Genomic DNA, 19,603 nt, shown 5'->3' on the forward strand with positions numbered 1-19,603 from the left:
TTGTTGGGAGGTTTTTGATTACTGAGTCAATCTCCTTACTAGTAACTGGTCTGTTCAAATTTTTTATTTCTTCATGATTCAATCTTGGTAGGTTGTATGTTTCTTGGAATTTATCCATGTTTTCTAGGTTGTCCAGCTTGTTTGTATATTTGTTCTTAGTAGTCTCTTGTGATCCTTTGTATTTATGTGGTACTGGTTGTAAGTCTTTTAATTTCTAATTTTATTTTTATGAATTCTCTTTTTCTCCCTTTTGGTAAGTCTAGCTTAAGGTTTACCTATTTTGCTTATTTTTTCAAAGTATCAGCTCTCAGTTTCATGATCTTTTCTATTTTCTTTCTAGTTCTTATTTTCACTCTGATTTTTGTTATTTCCTTACTCTTACTTAGGAGTTAGATTGTTTATTTGAGATCCTTTACTCTTAATATAGACATTTATTTTACTATAACTTCCCTCTTTAAAAAAAAGATTTTTATTTATTTATTATTTATTTGAGAGAGAGAGTTAGAGCAAGAGAGCACAATAGGGGGAGCAGTAGAGGGAGAGGGAGAACCAGGCTCCCCACTGAGAGGGAGCCCAATGTGGGACTTGATCCCAGGACTCTGGTATCATGACCTGAACCAAGGCAGACGCTTAACTGACTGAGCCACCCAGGTGCCCCTGAACTTCCCTCTTAGAACTGCTTTTGCTATATCCCATAAATTGTGATTATTGTATTTCCATTTTCATCTGTCTCAATTTTTAAATTTCTCTTTTAATTTCTTCTTCAACCCATTGGTTTTTCAGTAATATGTTGTTTAATCTCTACACATCTGTGAATTTTCCAGTTTTGGTTTTGGTAATTGATTTCTAATTTCATACTACCATGGTCTGAGAAGATGCTTGATATGATTTCAATCTTCTTAAATTTATTTGACTTATTTTGTGGCCTAACATATGATCTGTCCTGGAGAATGTTCCATGTGTGCTTGTGAAGAATGTGTATTCTGCTGCTGTTAGATGTTAATGTTCTGTAACATGTGTTACCATCTGGTCTAATATGTAGCTTAAATCCAGTGTTGCCTTTTGATTTTCTGTCTGGATAATCTATCCACTGTTGAAAGTGGGGTATCAAAGTCCCCTACTGTTATTAAGATATTGCTTTCCATTTCTCCCGTCAGGTCTTTAATATTTGCTTTATATATGAAGGGGATTTTATGTTGTGTGAATAAATATTTACAAACATTATATCCTCTTTTTGGATTGACTCCTTCATTTTTATGTAATTATCTTGTCTCTTTTTACACTCTAGTAGCTTCAAGTCTATTTTGTCTACGTATAGCGTCCCTTTTTCTCTTCTTTTCATTTGCATAGAATATCTTCTTTTAATCACTCTACTTTCATTCTGTGTATCTTAATATTTTCTTTACTTTAAATTTATGGTAAGAATACAGTATATAATACATATAACATGCAAAATATGTGCTAATCAATTGTTTAGGTTATCATGAAGGCTTCTGACCAACAGTAGGCTCCTAGTACTTAAGTTTTGGTGGAGTCAAAAGTATACATGGATTTTCAACTGTGCAGAGAGTTAGCACTCCTAACCCTTGCATTATTCAAAGGTCAATTATCACATTGTAGATAAAGCAAAACTGTGGAAGCATTAAAAAAAGCACTGGCTTCCAGGAATTTGGGTTGGGGGAATGGATGAATAGGCAAACTGCAGAGGATTTTTAGGGCAGTGAAAATTCTCTGTATGATACTATAATGATGGGTACATGTCATTTTACATTTGTCCAAACCCATAGAATTCACAACACCGAGAGTGAACCCTAAGGTAAACTATTGACTTCGGGTGATTCTGATGTGTTAGTGTAGGCTCATTAATTGTAACAGATCTATTATTTTAGCAGATGTTATGCATGTGTTTGAGTAGAGGAGTATATGGGAAATCTCTATGCCTTCCTCTCAGTTTTGCTATGAATCTAAAACTGCTCTAAAAATTTTTTTTTAAAGTAAAAGGAAATAGGTTTCCTGGTTAGTGTTTTCAGAAAGAATATATGATTTACAGGAAAGGAGTATTAATTTAATCAAGAAATGCTTATGCTATTATTCGTGCTTTCTTTTTTGTCAGAATTTTGACATTTTATTAGTCTTTCAAAAAAACCATCCAAAATCTAGCCTTTAGTTTTGTGTATTTTCTAACTCTAGTCTCTTATTATTTCCTTTTGTCTACTTATGCTTATTTTGCTTTCTTTTTACAGTTTCTTTGGTTTTGGACTTGATTTTAATCTTTCTTCCATTCCTACTTAACCCTCCCCACCCCCAAGTATGCATTTAATATGAAACTTCCTTTGAATACTATTTTAGCTGGATTAACAATTTTGAATTGTGGAGTCATTTTCTGGTTCAGTTTTATATGTGGTTTAATTCCTATGGTTATTTTTATTTTTAATTGTGATAAAATATATGATATAAAATTTGTATCATCTTAACTAGTTTTAAGTGTAAAATTCTATAGTGTTAAGTATATTCACGTTGTTGTGCAACAGATATCTAGAATTTTTGTATTTTAAAAATGAAACTCCATTCCCACTGAACAACAGCTCTACATTATTCCTCCTTCCATCTCCTGGAAGCCACTATTCCACTTTCTATTTGTATGGGTTTGACTAGTTTTAGATACCTCATATAAGTGGAATCGCATATTATTTGTCCTGTTGTGATTGGCTTATTACATTTAACATAATGTCTTCAATGTTCATCTATGTTACAGAATGTGACAGGATTTCCTTCTTGTTATTTTTTAAGGCTGAATAATATTCCATTGTGTGCATATATCACATCTTGCTTATTTATTTATCAATTTATGGACATTTGTGTTGCTTCCACTCCTTGTCTATTGTGAAAAGTGCTGCAGTGACCATGGGTGTGCAAATACTTCTTTGAGATCCTGATTTCAACTCTTTTGTATATGCCCAGAAGTGGGATTGTTGGATCATATGTTAATTCCATTTTTTAATTTTTTAAGACCTGCCATAGTATCTTTATAGCAGCTGCATCATTTTACATTCCCATCAAGAGTTCACTAGGGTTCCAGTTTTTCCACGTCATCACCAACACTTATTATTTTTTAACTTAAATTCAATTAGCCAGCATATAGTACATCATTAGTTTTGAATGTAGAGTTCAGTGATTCATTAGTTGCATATAATACCCAGTGCTCATCACATCACATGCCCTCCTTAATGCCCATCACCCAGTTACCCCATCCCCCCACCCAACTCCCCTTCAGCAACCCTCTGTTTGTTTCCCAGAGTCAAGAGTCTCTCATGGTTTGTCTCCCTTTCTAATTTCTTCCCATTCAGTTTTCCCTCCCTTCCGCTATGATCCTCTGCACTATTTCTGACATTCCACATATGAGTGAAACCATATGATAATCCATCTTTCTCTGGTTGCCTCATTTCACTTAGCATAATACCCTCCAGTTCCATCCATGTTGATGCAAATGGTAGGTATTCATCCTTTCTGATGGTTGAGTAATATTCCATTGTATATATGGACCACATCTTCTTAATCCAATCATCTGTTGAAGGGCATCTTGGCTCCTTCCACACTTTGGCTATTGTGGACATTGCTGCTATTTACATTGGGATGCAGGTGCCCCTTCGGATCACTACATCTGTGTCTTTGGGGTAAAAACCTAGATGTGCAATTGCTGGGTCCTAGGGTAACTCTATTTTTAACTTCTTGAGGAACCTCCATACTGTTTTCCAGAGTGGCTATACCAGCTTGCATTCCCATTAACATTGTAGAAGTGTTCCCCTTTCTCCACACCATCACCAATATTTGTTGTTTCCTGTCTTGTTAATTTTAGCCATTCTAACTGGTGTGAGGTGGTATCTCATTGTGGTTTTGATTTGTATTTCCCTGATGCCAAGTGATGTGGAGCATTTTTTCATGTATCTGTTGTCCATTTGTATGTTTTCTTTAGAGAAATGTCTGTTCATTTCTTCTACCCATTTATTGACTGGATTTTTTTTTTGGAGGGGTGTTGAATTTGATAAGGTCTTTATAGATCTTGGATACTAGATTTGATATGTCATTTGCAAATATTTTCTCCCATTCTGTAGGTTGCCTTTTAGTTTTGTTGACTGTTTCCTTTGCTGTGGAGAAGCTTTTATCTTGATGAAGTCCCAATAGTTTATTTTTGTTTTTGCTTCCCTTGCCTTTAGAGACGTGTGTTGCAAGAAGTTGCTGCGGCCGAGGTCAAAGACGTTTGATTCCTTGATTTCTCTTTCTTTGGCTTTATTATCAGTGTATAGAAATGCAACAGATTTCTGCATGTTGATTTTTGTATCCTGCAACTTTGCTGAATTTGTGTGTCAGTTCTAGCAATTTTTTGGTGGAGTCTTTCAGATTTTCTACATAGAGTTTCAGATCAGCTGCAAATAGTGAAAGTTTGACTTCTTCCTTGTTGACTTGGATGCCTTTTATTTATTTTTGTTGTCTGATTGCTGAGGTTTGTCTCTATGTATTTTTTGATTTCCTCTTTGATTTCTTCATAAACCCATTCGCTGTTTAGTAGCATGTTGTTTAGTTTCCAAGTGTTTGTGTTTTTTTTTCCCAGTTGTTTCTTGTGGTTAATTTTTAGTTTCATACAGTTTTATTTGGAAAAGATGCATGGTATGATTTCAGTCTTCTTAAATTTATTGCAACTTGTTTTGTGGCCTAACATGTGATCTATTTCTTTATATGACTCTGAGTTACTGTCTAGTGTCCTTTCATTTCACCATGCAGGACAGATCTATTGGTAACAAATTCCTCAGCTTTTGTTTATCTGGGAATATTTTTAACTTCTCCTTCATTTTTGAAGGATGGTTTTTCTATTCTTATATATAAAAATTATATACTCTTTATTCTATTCTTCTGGGACTGTATTAAAGGACTTCCACATTGTTCTTGATGATCTCTCATGAGTCCTTTAGGCTCTTTTTGCTTTTCTTCATACTTTTTTCTTTTTGCTCTTCTGACTTGTTTTCTTCAAGTTCATTGATTCTTTCTTCTGTTTAAGTTTTTTTTTTTTAAAAATAGTTTCTGTCTCTTTCTTGATATTCTTATTTCATTCATGCATTGTTTTCCTGATTTCATTTCGTTGGCCTTCCTGTGGTTTTTTTTTTTTTTTTAGCTCATTGAGCATATTTAAGATGGTTATTTTGAATCCCTTGTCCAGTAATTCATAGATAATCTGCTTATTCCGAACTTATTTCAGGAGATTTACTGTGTTTCTTTGATTGGCCATGTTTCTTTATTTCCTTTTATACATTGTGATCTCCTGTTGAGATTTAGGCATTTGAAAAAAACTGTCACTATTCCAGTCTTTATAGATTTGCTTTGTACAAGGGAAGGGCTCTATCAATCAATCTAGCAAAAAACTCTGGGGATCTCTCATGCCTTTTCTGGGAATATGACTTCTCTGGTCTTGTTTGTATACTTTCCCAGTTAAAGGTTTTTTTTTTGTTGTTTGTTTGTTTGTTTGTTTTTTAAATTAAGGACTTGTAATCTCTTTCTCACCTTGGTATCTTTCATACTATAGCCTCTCTGGTGCTGTGGAAAACTGTGGTATTTACCTTGTTCTCAGTGTCTTTCGATTTGGCATTCAAAGTATACTGCCTTTTTCATTAGTGCTCTGAGTCTGGCAAGACAGAAACCATTTACTTTCTAATTTCCTATTTTATTATGGTGTTTCTAATCATAGGGTGAGTTTTTATATCTCTAACACTGGATTTAAGTTTGAATTGGTGTGAAATGTATTTATTTGTATTTTTATTTTATTTATTTATTTTTATTATTATTTTTTTAAAGTGGGCTCCATGTTGGGCTGAGATTAAGAGTTGGATGCTTAACTGACTGAGCCACGCAGGTAGGGTAGCCTGAAATGTATTTATTTTAAAAATTATGTTTCTATTGGTACTTTACTAATAGACAGGAGCTAGGTAGCATTATGATTCATTCACACCAAATTGTCTCTTAACATTGGTAAGAATATGTATTCTTTTTAATGTTTTATATAGAATTATAATACTGATTTTTCTGAGCTACTTTACTTCTTTCATCTCTATACATGCAGTTTGATCTTCTTTAATATTTTCTTGATTCAAACCTAAACTTCCTCCACAGGGGTTAAAAGTTATTGCTCCCATGTGCGAAAACAGAATGTGTGGGGCGGCTGGTGGCTCCATTGGTTAAGTGTCCAGCTCTTGATTTTGGCTCAGGTCACGATCTCAGGGTAGTGAGATCAAGCCCCATGTTGGGTTCCACACTTGGCATGGAGCCTGCTTAAGATTCTTTCTCTCCCTGTGCCCGACACCCATTCTCTCTCCCCCTCAAACAAAACAAAACATAACAAAACAAAACAAAACAAAACAAAACAACACAGAATGTGTACTCCATTGGTCGATTCTATGTATCAGAAGGATTACAAAGCCTAAATGCATTATGTAATTTTCTGCTGAAATGGAAATAATGCAAACTAGATCTAGAACGTAATATGCTAATCACTAGTTTTGAAAGACTGAAGGGGAGAGGCTAGTTTGAATTGAGGCTAGTTTGAGTTGGTCTGTTTGGGGCTAGGGCTAAGTAACCAAAATATACAGATTGGTTTTGCCTGCCAAGATTATATAGGTGGATTGGAGGACAGTAAGAGGTAGCAACATGAGTGCAAGGTCAAAAGTCCAAGAGCCATGGGCTGACACAAGCCCCCTTCCCCTGAGTTGTCTCTGTGAGGCAGCAGGGCAGGGCATGGATTTTGGTGTCCTGGAGGAGTGGTGGTATGGGGGGCAGAACTGAACACAGCCACAAAAGGCACTGCAGAATAAGGGCCTGCAGAAATTTTACCCAATTTCGGAGGAAACTTAGAGATATAACGTATGAAGGACAGATTTCAGACTGGACACATGTGGTGGATGACAGGTGGGAGGCTGTTGTTGGCTTAAGGCTCTGTCTACTTCAGAGCATGTAGACCGTGGGAATGCTTTAGCTATCCAGTAGACTATGGTTAAGCTTCACATGATCATGGAGGGGAATGGCTGACCGTTTTTTGCCAGTCTGGTTGGTTTTGGATCAGGGTCTGAGTTGGGCAGCCTTTAGTTAGCAGTGATAATGATGAACCTGTGATGAGACTGTGGCAGGAACAAGAAGGGAGAGGCTCTATTTTGAACAGTTAAAAATGCAGATTTTGGAAGCATTGGAGCCATGTTTGAAACTAAATGCCAATATTTCTTATTTGAGTAACTTAACTAATATCTCTGAACTTTAGTGTTAGTTTTCTCTTTGGGATAATAATGCCACATTCAAAGGATTGTTGTAAAAATAAAATGTCTTATCCGATAGAACTTTCTCTGATGATAGAAATGTTTTATAATATCCAAGTGATAGCTACTAGCCATGTGTGCAAATAAGTAACTGAATTTTATTTAGTTTTAATTACATTAAATAGGTGGCTAGTAGCTAGTATATTGGACAACAGCTATAAATGATAGCTGTTATGGGGACTGCTTAAAATATAGAAAGTTAGCTTGTAAGAGTTTCCTTGACTGATATATTCTTTCAGTTACTTATTTTTTTGCTTGTCATATTTTGTTTGGTGTGCAATGAAATATATAGCAATATTTCTATCTTGAAGAAAAAACAAAAATTTTAATAAGCATAAAAGAGAATATATACATACAAGAGATATAATATACTTTAATATTAATCACAAAATAATTATACCAAGTGTAGAGGACTTCAGAAAAGCAAATGCTCGTGTTATAATGAGAACTGGGTGTTATACACAGCTAATGAATCGTTGAACACTACATAAAAAACTAATGATGTACTATATGCTGCCTAACTGAACAAAATAAAAAAAAGAAATGCAAATGCTCTCTTCAGCTTTCAGTATTTGCAGGAGGAATGAACCACTTGCACTGGTCATTGAAGCATATTATATGTTTTGGATAGGTAGAAAGAAAGGAAAGGAAATTTCAGATGGAGGCATGGTGAAAATAAAACTAGTAGTGATCAGGGCTCAGTGAGTAGGCTTATTTGCTGAACGATGGAGGTGGTTTAGAAGGTGAAATTAAGCTAGGAAAGTGATTTAGGAGATGAGACCCGCCATATCATATCATTATAGCTGCCTTTGAATTGATAGCTAAAAAGCATGGGATTTATCTTTCAAGCAGTAAAAATTCAGAATTACTGAAGTTTTTAGAGCTAAAGAGAAATATAATCAAAATCTTAGTTCAGGAAAGTAAACCTGGTAGATGTGCAAGAAACAGAGAAATGAGTTAGGAAGCTTATACTAGTATGGACAGGAGGTAAAAGGTTTCTGAACTAGAAGGTTGGATATACAAATGAGACTCCATACAGGTAAAACTGACAGATATTGCTGTGGATGCCCTGGAGGTGAGTCAAGATATGGCTCCAAGACTCAATCAGAGCATTGGCTGGAGTGAGAGAGAGACTTAAGTATATAGGATGTGGTAAGATATAGGGATAGATGTATTAGAGTAAGAATATTGAGGTGAATTGGAAAGTTTCATGGGGAAACTGTCACTTGATGGTTACTTGCCTACAAAGAAATTTCTCGGAGAAATAGTCACTATCTATATATCTTAGTGATGCATTAAAAATTAGCCTGAACCAATACTTACTCTGAAAAGTTTAGTGTTTTTTATATAAGGAATGAAGCATTTTTAATATGTCAACAGACATGATATATAGAAAACTTAAGTATAATGATAATCAACAATGATGCCATGATCGTAGCTAGTAATTATTGAACCTCTTCCTTCCACTTTGCCATCATGCTCCCACTCTCCACCTTGCCCCCAATCTCTGCTAGCTTTATCCCTACATTTTTTAGAGTGAACAAAAGCAAACACAATAAACAACTAGTCTGAGAACCTGAATCCAATATCATGTGGTCTGGATAATAAAGTTTTATTGATTATTACCAATAAATTAGGTAATAGTCTAAAAATATTTTGGTTCTTTTCTTTTTTATGACAATTGGAAGTGGAAAGTTATATTGGTATCAGCCATTTTCTTTTCATAGTCTTCATTAAATCTCTCATTCTGAGCAACAGTAAAATGATTCTTCCAGTCTCCAGTTGTCCCTGAAATAGTCATGTGGGAGAGAGTCAGTTTGCATTTCTCTACTCTTCTGTTTCTGTGTGAGTATTTCTGCTCTACTTCCTAGGGGGGCAATATTGGACAAAATATTTCTGTTGCTAATCTGTCAATTTCATTTTGAATTCTTATCTGATTTGTTGGATAGGGAGAGCTCATTACTTACTGAGTCACATTAATGGGGGAAATAAAACTACCACATTTAAAACAGCAGGCCTATGGGGATTTCTTGTCTTTTTATCCTGCCCTCTTTGCACATCAAAGTGTGGTAGGTGCTTATGCTTGTAGTTTCCATCTATAGACCCAGTGAGAAGGTCTTGTATGTCAGAGAATTCAAGGTATGGTTTTGAGGAAGAAAACCAAAAAAGAAGATCCCCCAAATTCTCCAATTGCAATCCTTGTTACGTTTCCACAGATTGTTTTTTCCCCCCATAGTGCTTACCATCATCTATTATCCTGGGTATTCTTGTTTATTTTGTTTGTGTCTAGAGTATAATATTCATGAGGGAAGAAAGTTCTGTGTTTTGTTCACTGCTCTGAACATTATCTAGAACAGTGTCTGACACATAGTAGCCACTCAATAAGTATTTTTGAATAAATCTGATAGCATAGAGCCCTTATAAATCCATTATAAAATGGATTCTTTGCCCCATCTGTCTTAATTCTGTTTTTCACCTTCTCAGCAGATCTCTGGAGAGAAAGGGAGGATAAAGGAATTGGATGTAGACACCACACCTCACTCTCCAATTGTTTTCATTTCATTTCTGGTTTCCTACTTCTTTTCCCAGAAGCATTTGTTATAGATCTTATTTTTCTTAGCCATAGAAAACTCCTTCAAAGCTGTAAAAGATTGGATAATTCTTTAAGATCATGACCAAAAGAAAATATAAAAACCTTTTCTCATGAATGGAGAAACAGAGTGGTTCATGATTTTAGTAGGAACTGACGAATAGTTTGCCATTGGATTCTGCTTCATAACATCAAATGAGGTGTGATGGACAATTTTATCTAGGACTTCATCATCTAGGTTTTTTCCAATAAATTCTGCCACCTTCTGAATTTCATGCTTTGGATTCTATGATGAGAGTCAAAAGAAAAGTGAAGATTTGACATAAGATAATTGGTTTAAAAAGAATATTGAAATGAATAAATAACAGTAACCAGTAACATGTCATGAGTTAAAATTAAAAAAAAATCTTAGGGGCACCTAGGAGGCTCAGTCAGTTAAGTGTCCAACTCTTGATTTTGGCTCAGGTCATGATCTCAGGGTTATGAGATTGAGCCCCTGTTGGGCTCCATGCTTAGTGTGGAGTCTGCTTGAGATTTTCTCCTTCTCCCTGTGCCCGTCCCCCTGCTCTCATGCAATCTCTCTCTCTGAAATAAATAAATAAAATCTCAAAAAAAAAAAACCCTCACAAATACTCAACTATCCAGAAATGACTCATTTTAACATGATGACCCATATTGTTCTCTTTTTTTTATTAACTGGAATTACTAAGCTTTTCTTGCTCTAACATGGAAGCAAAAACTGAGTGGTATTAGTGAAACATTTACTATACAATGACATGCAGTGCATGGAGAATGCTTGACTAAGAGTTATGCCCAAGTGTCCTATGCGAGTCAGTTATGGGAGTTGTCTTGGTCAGCCAATTGACTAAGAGGGAGAGTCCATAGACTTATGATAAGAACAAAGACATTGCAAAAGCATATGGGCAGACAATTTAAGGAGGCTGTCTCGTATTTCTGACATTGATAGAAAAGTCCCAGACCATCTCAGTAGTGGCAGTAAGTGGTAGGAAGAGAATAAGAGATGAGTATTTTGCACCCATGAGATACTCAAGAGGCACCTATGCCTAGTAAGTCTACTACCCAGCATGTCCAGGTGTTTATGTATCCCTGAGAGGAGCTCAGTTCCAATGTTTCTTCATCAGAAGGACACACCACTGTGGGGAGCTGTGGCTATGGGAAGTCCCTACCTCTAAAAGGAGTGGTAGGGGAGGGAAAGTGGAAAGGTTTAGCCTGACAACTGTGTCTTCTGCTTTAAAAGCTTGGATGTCAAAAGTAGTACTTAATTTGGGGCGCCTGGGTGGCGTAGTTGCCTTCGGCTCAGGGCGTGATCCTGGTGCTCTGGCATCGAGCCCCACATCAGGCTCCTCCACTGGGAGCCTGCTTCTTCCTCTCCCACTCCCCCTGCTTGTGTTCCCTCTCTCGCTGGCTGTCTCTCTCTGTCAAATAAATAAATAAAATCTTAAAAAAAGAAGTAGTACTTAATTTAATTAGCCTCACATAGACTAGAAATCAGCAAGAGTGGTGAGAATATTGAGCTTTGAGTGAGTCAGGGGACATTCCAGAATGTGATCACAGAAATATTTAAAAGGGTACTAGGGACTCTGAGGTTAGACTACCTGTTCAATAAAATTTCTTCCTGGCATTCATAATACATTAGGATGTACCTTGTTAAAAGAGCGTCATTCCTGGTGACATATCCTTACTTTGACTCTGCTATGATGCTTTTGGTAGACAAGCATCACCTACATGGAGTTTTCCTATTCTGAGTTTAATAGCACCCTTCCTTCTGTGGTGTCCTCAGTTTGTCATATCTACTCATGAAAGGGAAACTCTCCCCTTATAGCATACAACTCCCTGCCATAATATTTCTTAACTATCTAAATCTAGAATTCTGTGAGTAGATAACTCTCTACACTAAAATAGGGGTATGTCTGACTTTTCCTGTTTGAAAAAACTAGAGTGGAATCTAAGCAACAACAAACTCATAGACACAGAGAAGAGACTGATGTTGCCAGAAGTGGGGAGTGGGGAGTGAGAATGGGGGGGCAAAATGGGTGAAGGTGGTCAAAAGATAAAACTTCCAGTTCTAAAATAAGTACATCCTGGGGATGTAATGTACAGCATGGTGACTGTGGTTAATAATACTGTGTTATATATTTGACAGGTGCTAAGAAAATAGATCTTAAAAATTCTCATCACAAGAAAAAAATTCTGTAACTATGTGTGGTGATAGATGTTAACTGGACTTGTTGTGGTGTTTATATCACAATAAATACTAAATCATGTTGTACACCTGTAACTAATACAATGATAAATGTCTATTATATCTCAACTAAAAAAACAGAAAAATGATTCTGTTTCACTCTTTTGATTTTCTGTAGAAATAACTCTAGATGAGGCCCAGCAGTGATTGAACTTAGGAGTTGTGCATCTAAACTAATGTGTCCACAAATCCCCTAGGTATCTTACAAAGTGCACATTCTGACTTAGCAGGCCTGATGTGGTCCTGAGAGCCCCAAGCAGCTAATCTGTGAAGCACCTTTTGAGTACCAAGGCTTTCAATGATAAATTGAAGAACAAAGACTGTAATTTTAGATCCCTGTATTTAGTTAAGCCACAGATAGTATTTAGCATATTATCATTTATAATATAATGATAGTATATCATTATATATATTATATAGTATAGTGATACTATATCATTATATAGTAACTCCCATGAACATCATCTTATTTAGTCCTCATAGTAGATCTTGGAAGAGTATATATTACTATCTAGTTTTTGCACTTAGGGAAACTAAGTAAGTCTCTAAGATGTTAAGTGTCCTCACCAAGAATAATTGCCAGTAGGTGGTAAAGCCAGAACTTGAATTCAAGAATTTTGAATCTAAATCATTAGTATTTTCCATTACACCCTAAATTCTTTTTTTTTTTAAAGATTTTATTTATTTATTTGACAGAGATAGAGACAGCTAGCGAGAGAGGGAACACAAGCAGGGGGAGTGGGAGAGGAAGAAGCAGGCTCATAGCGGAGGAGCCTGATGTGGGGCTCAATCCCAGAATGCCGGGATCACGCCCTGAGCCGAAGGCAGGCGCTTAACCGCTGTGCCACCCAGGCGCCCCACACCCTAAATTCTTAAACTATTTCTTAAAATTATTATGTTTCTCAAGTACTAATGAAAAAGCCTGAAATGTACTAAAAAATGTTTTCCTTTCTAAACAGAATTTTAAGATAGACATGAAAGGGAAAAAAAGGTATCACTCATGTTTTGCCTGTCTGGAAAAGGTATACCATATGGGATATGCTCTGGGGAACACCAGGAAGTTGGAGGTGAAACTACGTGATAGGTAAACTCATGATATGCTATGTGTGTTTTGATGCTACTCACAGCAGCAGCCAATGAAATGCAGCATTTTCTATTCCCTGTTTCAATCTGTGAGTCCCCAGTGTGGTCCATACATTTTGACTTAAATGTCTTATGGTCCAATAGGAACACATTAGATAGCATTGCCTCTCACCTTCTTCAGGTCCTCATAGAAGAGGTAGAGAATGCGGTGTTGGTCTTTGGCTTTCCACCATCCTTTCACATGGTCATGCCAAGAACCCCAGCACACTGCAAGGAGGGATGAAAAACAGGGTAATGAATCACAGAAGCTCAACAAACAAATATTACATTGAAAGGAAAGTTCTTAAAGAGAGGGAGTGTATCACACTGATGATTTTTTCACAGGATAGCAGGCAGAGCCCTGGGTGTTCTAAGGAAATGATTCTTTCTTTTTAGAGTGTTTGAGGATTTTGAGAAAAGAAGGAAACAAAGCTGAATTATCTTACCTTTCCCAGCCAGAAAATTCTCAAAATACTCTTCCCAGGTTCCTGGAGCAGGAAGAGCTTTATTCATTCTTTGGAAATGGTAATAAGATACCATATTGTCCTTTGGATTTCTTGCTACATAGATTATCTAAGAATGGCAGGAGGAGGGAAAGAAGCAAAAATAGGATTAGACTTATACATAGTTATTGCCCACACAAATTATGTTCAAGTGGATGCATTCCATACAGATGAGATTTTCTAATGCTGTGTTCTTGTGATCTTGGTTTCTGTGGGAATTGAAAAAGATTCAAATCAATTTGTATCGATTATTATGAAGAGATAGACTCTCTGTTCTTTAACAAGTGAAGTGTTTTTTTTTTTTTGTTTTAGATTTTTTATTTATTTCTGAGAAAGAAAGAGAGAAGCAGAGGTGAGGGGCAGAGGGAGAGGGAGAGAATCTCAAGCAGACTCCTCACTGAGCATGGAGCCTGATGTGGGGCTCAATCTTAAGACCCTGAGATCATGACCTGAGCTGAAACCGAGTAAGATACTTAACCGACTGGGCCACCCAGGTGCTCCAACAAGTAAAGTGTTTTAAGAGGAAATTGAAGACCACCCTAGGGTTGTTCTAAGAAGTAAATTGTGAATTTCTTTAGCTTTTTACCTTACAGTTTTTTTCTAGGAAGGATGGTGGCAGCAAGTGGATGGGAAGATGTGTTTTCAGGGTCCGTGGTGAGGGCATTTCATTAGCTTGGTCCAAACCTGTAAAATTGATTTTTGATCACTTTCCACTATTTCTATTTGCTTCAAAATCTTGCCGCTTCCATTATTACTATTTCAGGAACAATTGAACAATTCAAGTCACCTGTGAGAGCACTATAACTGTAAATTTGATCTGAGAGACTATTTCTAGCCTGTTTTTTTTTTTAAAGCTGGAACAGTTTTTAACCATAACAAACAAGAAACTAGATAAATAAGAACCCAAAAAATTCAAACCCTTCCACCATAAGATTATCTTACTTGGGCTTATCCGTGTGGGATAAAATTATTGGAGAATAAAGCTTAACTTTTCTATAAGCAGTAACCCCATTAGAAGATGTCTGGAGTACAACAATGGCCAGACATAGTTAGAAAAATGCAAAGTCACAGAACTCATTAGTAATTGTTTGAATGCCCAGAATTTAATTTTTTCCCAGTTTTTCAAAGTGATTGTATTAATTATTTTTTCAGCTTGAATGCCTAGAATTTTGAGAGGGCTATGTGATAGTAAAAATCCTAGGTGTACATTTAGGACCTTAGTCAAATGTGGCTATTTGATATTTACCAGATCCTATGGATGGGATTATCCATTCGATGAAAGGAATTCGTATGTGAGTAGGTGCTCGTTGACTTTTCTCAATATCGCCTTCATTTTGTATTAAGTCCACTATCTCCTGAGTCCATGTTGTTCCTTATTCCACATGTAAGAGGAAGATGCATAGACATTTAGTATATTATATTTCTTAAGATATTATTATACTTATTACAGCACTTCTCTGAATTTTAAAGCTAGGTTTATAGTGGAATTCAGAAAACACCATTTTTATTTATGTCTTGTGTTATCATAATATGAATTTTTATGCAAAGGTTGCAATTTGGAGTGGATATTATATTGATAAATATGCATTCATTTTTTTGCTTGTCACAATCATTAATTTGGATTGTTATCTATTGATGTAGCTGCATTGTTCTAAGAAAGACAGAATGAAAGGTCTTTTTCAGCTGATTACAATATCCTGGAGAGTCATCACTCTGTGGTTTTCAAACTGTTTCCCAAGCGCATAGTGAGGGTCTGCCACATAGGAGGTATTTACTATGTGTTGGCTGAATGAACAAATGAACGATTAGTACCTGGGCTTGATATTGATCATTAGTACTTAGTATCCATTTTCAACGTTTTCTCAATTTTCCCCTTATCTCAGGGACTGAAAGTCTAAAACGTGTATTCCCTAGACTTCTTCACCCCTAAGATTTTGAATACTATTTAGATTCTGCTGATGAAATGCACTGGAAGGTGGAAGAGAGGTAGAGGTCATTCTTCCCGAGGTGGTGACACTGATGGCAGCTCCAACAGCTAGAAATTTTGCATAGGCCATACCAGGTTTTGCTACCTAGTGCCTTGAACCCAAGCAGCCACTGGAAGAAGGGCCTCTGTCTTCAGCCTCAGTCAGTTTCTGTGTGCTGCCTGATTCTGACTGATATAGTTCCTCCCAACTGAATCTTCATACTTTGATGAGAAACTGTTGTACCAGATATTTTGACAAATCCATGTTGGGAAGATGTTTGACAATTTTAGTATGGTTCTCTAAATCCTGGATCTGGGGCTGATTTTCCTGTATTCTCTGACACCAGCTCTCATTACGGATGCCTTTTCTCATACTGTCAATTCAGTGCTTTTGGTTCTACAGGAAGGGCATAAGTTAGGAAACAATGAAAAAAAAAACACTACATTTTATATCCTAGATGAGTTAGGTCTTTAATAATTTCTGGTATTAACTCTTTCATTACAGGATAAAGGACCAATATTTCTTTAGCTGTCTAATCAAAGAGAGAGCTATTTGTAGTTATTTTATGTGTTCACTCTGAATTTACAGCCATTTAATGCCAGCTAGCACTGGAGCAGATTCATATGTTGCTAGAGGTTTGGGAATGAGTGGAATGACTTCTCAATTCATCCTCTAGAAATCAGTGATTTTATAATATATTTTTCTTTTGGCTCATTCCCAGAGTATTTATTATTATTTAAAAAATTTAGGTGTAAACCACATTTTTCGTCTATACTTATTTCTTCTTCCCTCTAATAAATATAACCTTTATTAACGGGTAAGGTTTTAGTGATGATTAAATGTTACATTAACTGGCAAGCATTTTTTTTTGAGTGTGTTATTTAAATCATTCAAGCCCTATTAACCCTAACCCATGAAAACCTTAAATGAACCAAATCTTACTGCTCACATTTGGCAGGTGGAGAAAAGATTAATTTTTAAGCATTATATTTAAATGATGTAAACATGTACTGAAATGATGATAGAGTTGTGGACACAATTAAGACTGTGAGATGTGATTCTCACCAGTGATTACTTTTACATTCACATTAGGAAAGATTAATTCTGAACAGTCTCATGATTAAGATTAGAAAATTAGGACCGATATGAAACTGATGGATAAATAAGAGTCTGCCACCTGCTGGCAGAATCTTTTACCAGGATCATTAGAGATAAAGACTCGAAGGGTTTGAACATACAATCTCAGAAAATGCTTAGGTTTAGATTTTTTGGTGTGTGTGTACATATGTGTGTTCTGATGTGAACATCTGTGTGTGTGTGTGTGTGTGTGTGTGTGTGTGTGTGTGTGTGCGTAAGAGGAGTTATTGGCAGGGAGCTTGATCTTGCAAAGACCAAATGTATATGCAATCTGGGTGCGAATTGAATAGTGTATTTTTAGTATATATGTAGATGTGCACAAGTATCTGCAGAGAACTATTTTCCCCTGTTCATCCTAAACTTTTTATGATACAGTGGCTGGGCTCAAGAAGTCTTACTTCTATAGCAACTTTTGTTAAATTTATTATTGAAACAAGGAAGTAGGTTCACAACATACCACAAGGGAAGATAGAAATCGACAAGAATAGTTCTCAGACTCTGAACTGGGAGATTTTGAGGGCTTCTGGAGGCTGCTGGGGTGAAATCAGCATTGCAAGACCAAAGCTCCTCTAATTCTTCCACTAGTCAGCCTTAGGATCTTTTAGCTTACACACACAAAGCAGGTTTTTTTTTTTTTTTTTTTTAACAGGCTCTGCAATAAGAGCCTGCACTGGGAACAAACAAATCAACATATCTAGTCCGTTAGTTCTTGGCTGTTTGAATCACTCTCTCCTGGGGAAGTAAAAAAAATATGTACATTATAGGAAGAATGAAATTCTTAAAATTTTGTGCATCATTTTAATATTTTTTCTGTAGTTTCAGTTTCCACAAGTGATTTGACCTAGCCATATCAGTCTGTCCAGTAAACAATTTTCCAACCCAGATCAGTTTCTTTATTTCATTATTAGTATTTTCCCCACTCACCTTCCTGATTTTCTTCTTCACCCTCCCCCCCACCCTTCTACCTACCTGCTTTGGGATAGGTGGCAATAAGCAGATCATCAGACTTGGCTTGGAAGTTCCAGATCTGATCCCACATGTCACAGGTAGGTGTGGGTTGCAGAATCCCCTTCACATAGTCGACAGCCAGGCGCTCTGTTCCATCAAATTTAAAATCCTCCATTTTGTTTAAGGCCATTAGTGTCAGAAATCAGAGTACTGCTCCAGATAAAATGTTCCTGCTCAATCAGCACAAAGCTGAATTCTATTTATTGTACAGACAATGCAAAACAGTCTGCAGGTTCTTCCTGGACAGCCTGGGGATGGCTGGCAGTCAAGGGGGAAAATAGCTACAGATCTGCCCGCCCAAGTTCCAGGAAGCTTGGAACTACAGTTTAGGCCTTTGTACACAGGCGTTTTCTTAATGAGCTCCAGCCCGCCTCCCAGCCAGGCGATGATGTAATACCAGAGGCCCTCCCAAATCCTGGCTGCTGTATCATGTTCATGTTCAGTCCTGCTCTTCTGTGTCAATTTAACAAGAGTTAGTTGTTTATGTTTTTCATCTTTGTGTTCATAAAAAACTTCACAGATATTCATTAATTGTTTCTTCTGTGAATTTTAAGCCAATTAAAAAGTTACAGAGAATTTGCTCGTGGAATTAGATAGCAATATATAGAGTAACTTCCCTGAAAGGTTAAAGGGAAATTTCTGTGGGCTCTTGGCAAGAAGGTCTTAGTAGGTCTCTGGTTCCTTGCACAGAGTTTCAAAAACTCTTGGAAGTTCCTGAGTGATTGGAGTATATTTGGTTATTCATAATGAGTCCCTTTAGACTATTCCTGAGCTTATGCTAATGAGGTGACTCCTGGTGGGCCCCTTAGATAGTTTCAGAGGACAGGCTGGCCACACCAGAAAGATCAAGCAGGTGATTAGAGGGTCAGAACTTTCAGTCCCATCTCCAACCTCTAACAAAAAGAGAGAGGCTAGAGACTGAGTCCCGTATTGTGGCCAATGACATGATAAGACCTCAATAAAACTGCTCACGGATGCTCAGTGGAGCTTCCTGGTTGGTGAACATATTGATGTGCTTGGAAGGTGGTATATCCGGATTCCATGGGAAGAAGGCATGGCAGCTCTGTGTTCCCTCTCCATCAAGAACTTGCCCTGGGCGTCTCTTCCATTTGGCTATTCCTGATCTGTATCTTTTAGGATAAACTCCAATTGTAGGTATAGTGCTTTCGGTGAGTTCTGTAAGTTATTCATTCTAGTGAATTGTTGAACCTAAGGGGTCATGGGAAACTCCAAATTTATAGCTGGTTTGTCAGAAGTGCAGATGGTCCCAAGACTTGTGGCTGGCATCTGAAGTGGGGGCAGTTTTGTGAATAACTTTTCCTTAACCTGGGGTCTGCACTAACTCTAGGTAGTTACTGTCAAAACTGAATTGAATTGCAGAACACCCTATCGATAGGTGTCAGATAATTATTGTTGGAATATCTTTCTTGCCTTAGGCTTTTTCAGAATCCATTCTGGTTTGGGCAATCAGGAATTTCACTTTTGCTTAAAGCCCTTCTCACCCAAACCTTTACAGCATCCCATAAGGGCCTTCACCTCCTATAGGACTGCAGCCAGAAAGGCCTTTGTTCTCATCCTGGCAGGCCCTGGGCTCCCTCCTATGTTGACGCTGCCTTTGTTCTGCTGATACTGTCTTGGCTATTGCCTGGTTGGTTCTTGTT

General features: G+C 36.9%; 1 protein-coding gene across 1 annotated transcript; it reads right to left on the minus strand.

Annotated features, from left to right (window-relative positions):
• Window positions 1-7,657: 7,657 nt before the first annotated feature.
• Window positions 7,658-18,291, minus strand: SULT1C4 (sulfotransferase family 1C member 4). The gene is made up of 7 exons (XM_045771774.2): window positions 17,904-18,291; window positions 15,077-15,202; window positions 14,417-14,514; window positions 13,774-13,900; window positions 13,461-13,555; window positions 10,048-10,228; window positions 7,658-9,140 (listed from the first exon to the last, which is right to left on the minus strand). Exons 1-7 carry the CDS (start codon window positions 18,070-18,072, stop codon window positions 9,025-9,027), a joined length of 912 nt encoding a protein of 303 aa, XP_045627730.1. The 5' UTR covers window positions 18,073-18,291; the 3' UTR covers window positions 7,658-9,024.
• Between the last annotated feature and the right edge of the window lie 1,312 nt (window positions 18,292-19,603).

This window comes from Ursus americanus, chromosome 7 (assembly GCF_024610735.1).
Source record: "Ursus americanus isolate L20-20 chromosome 7, mUrsAme1.1.p, whole genome shotgun sequence".
Lineage (NCBI taxonomy): Eukaryota > Metazoa > Chordata > Mammalia > Carnivora > Ursidae > Ursus > Ursus americanus.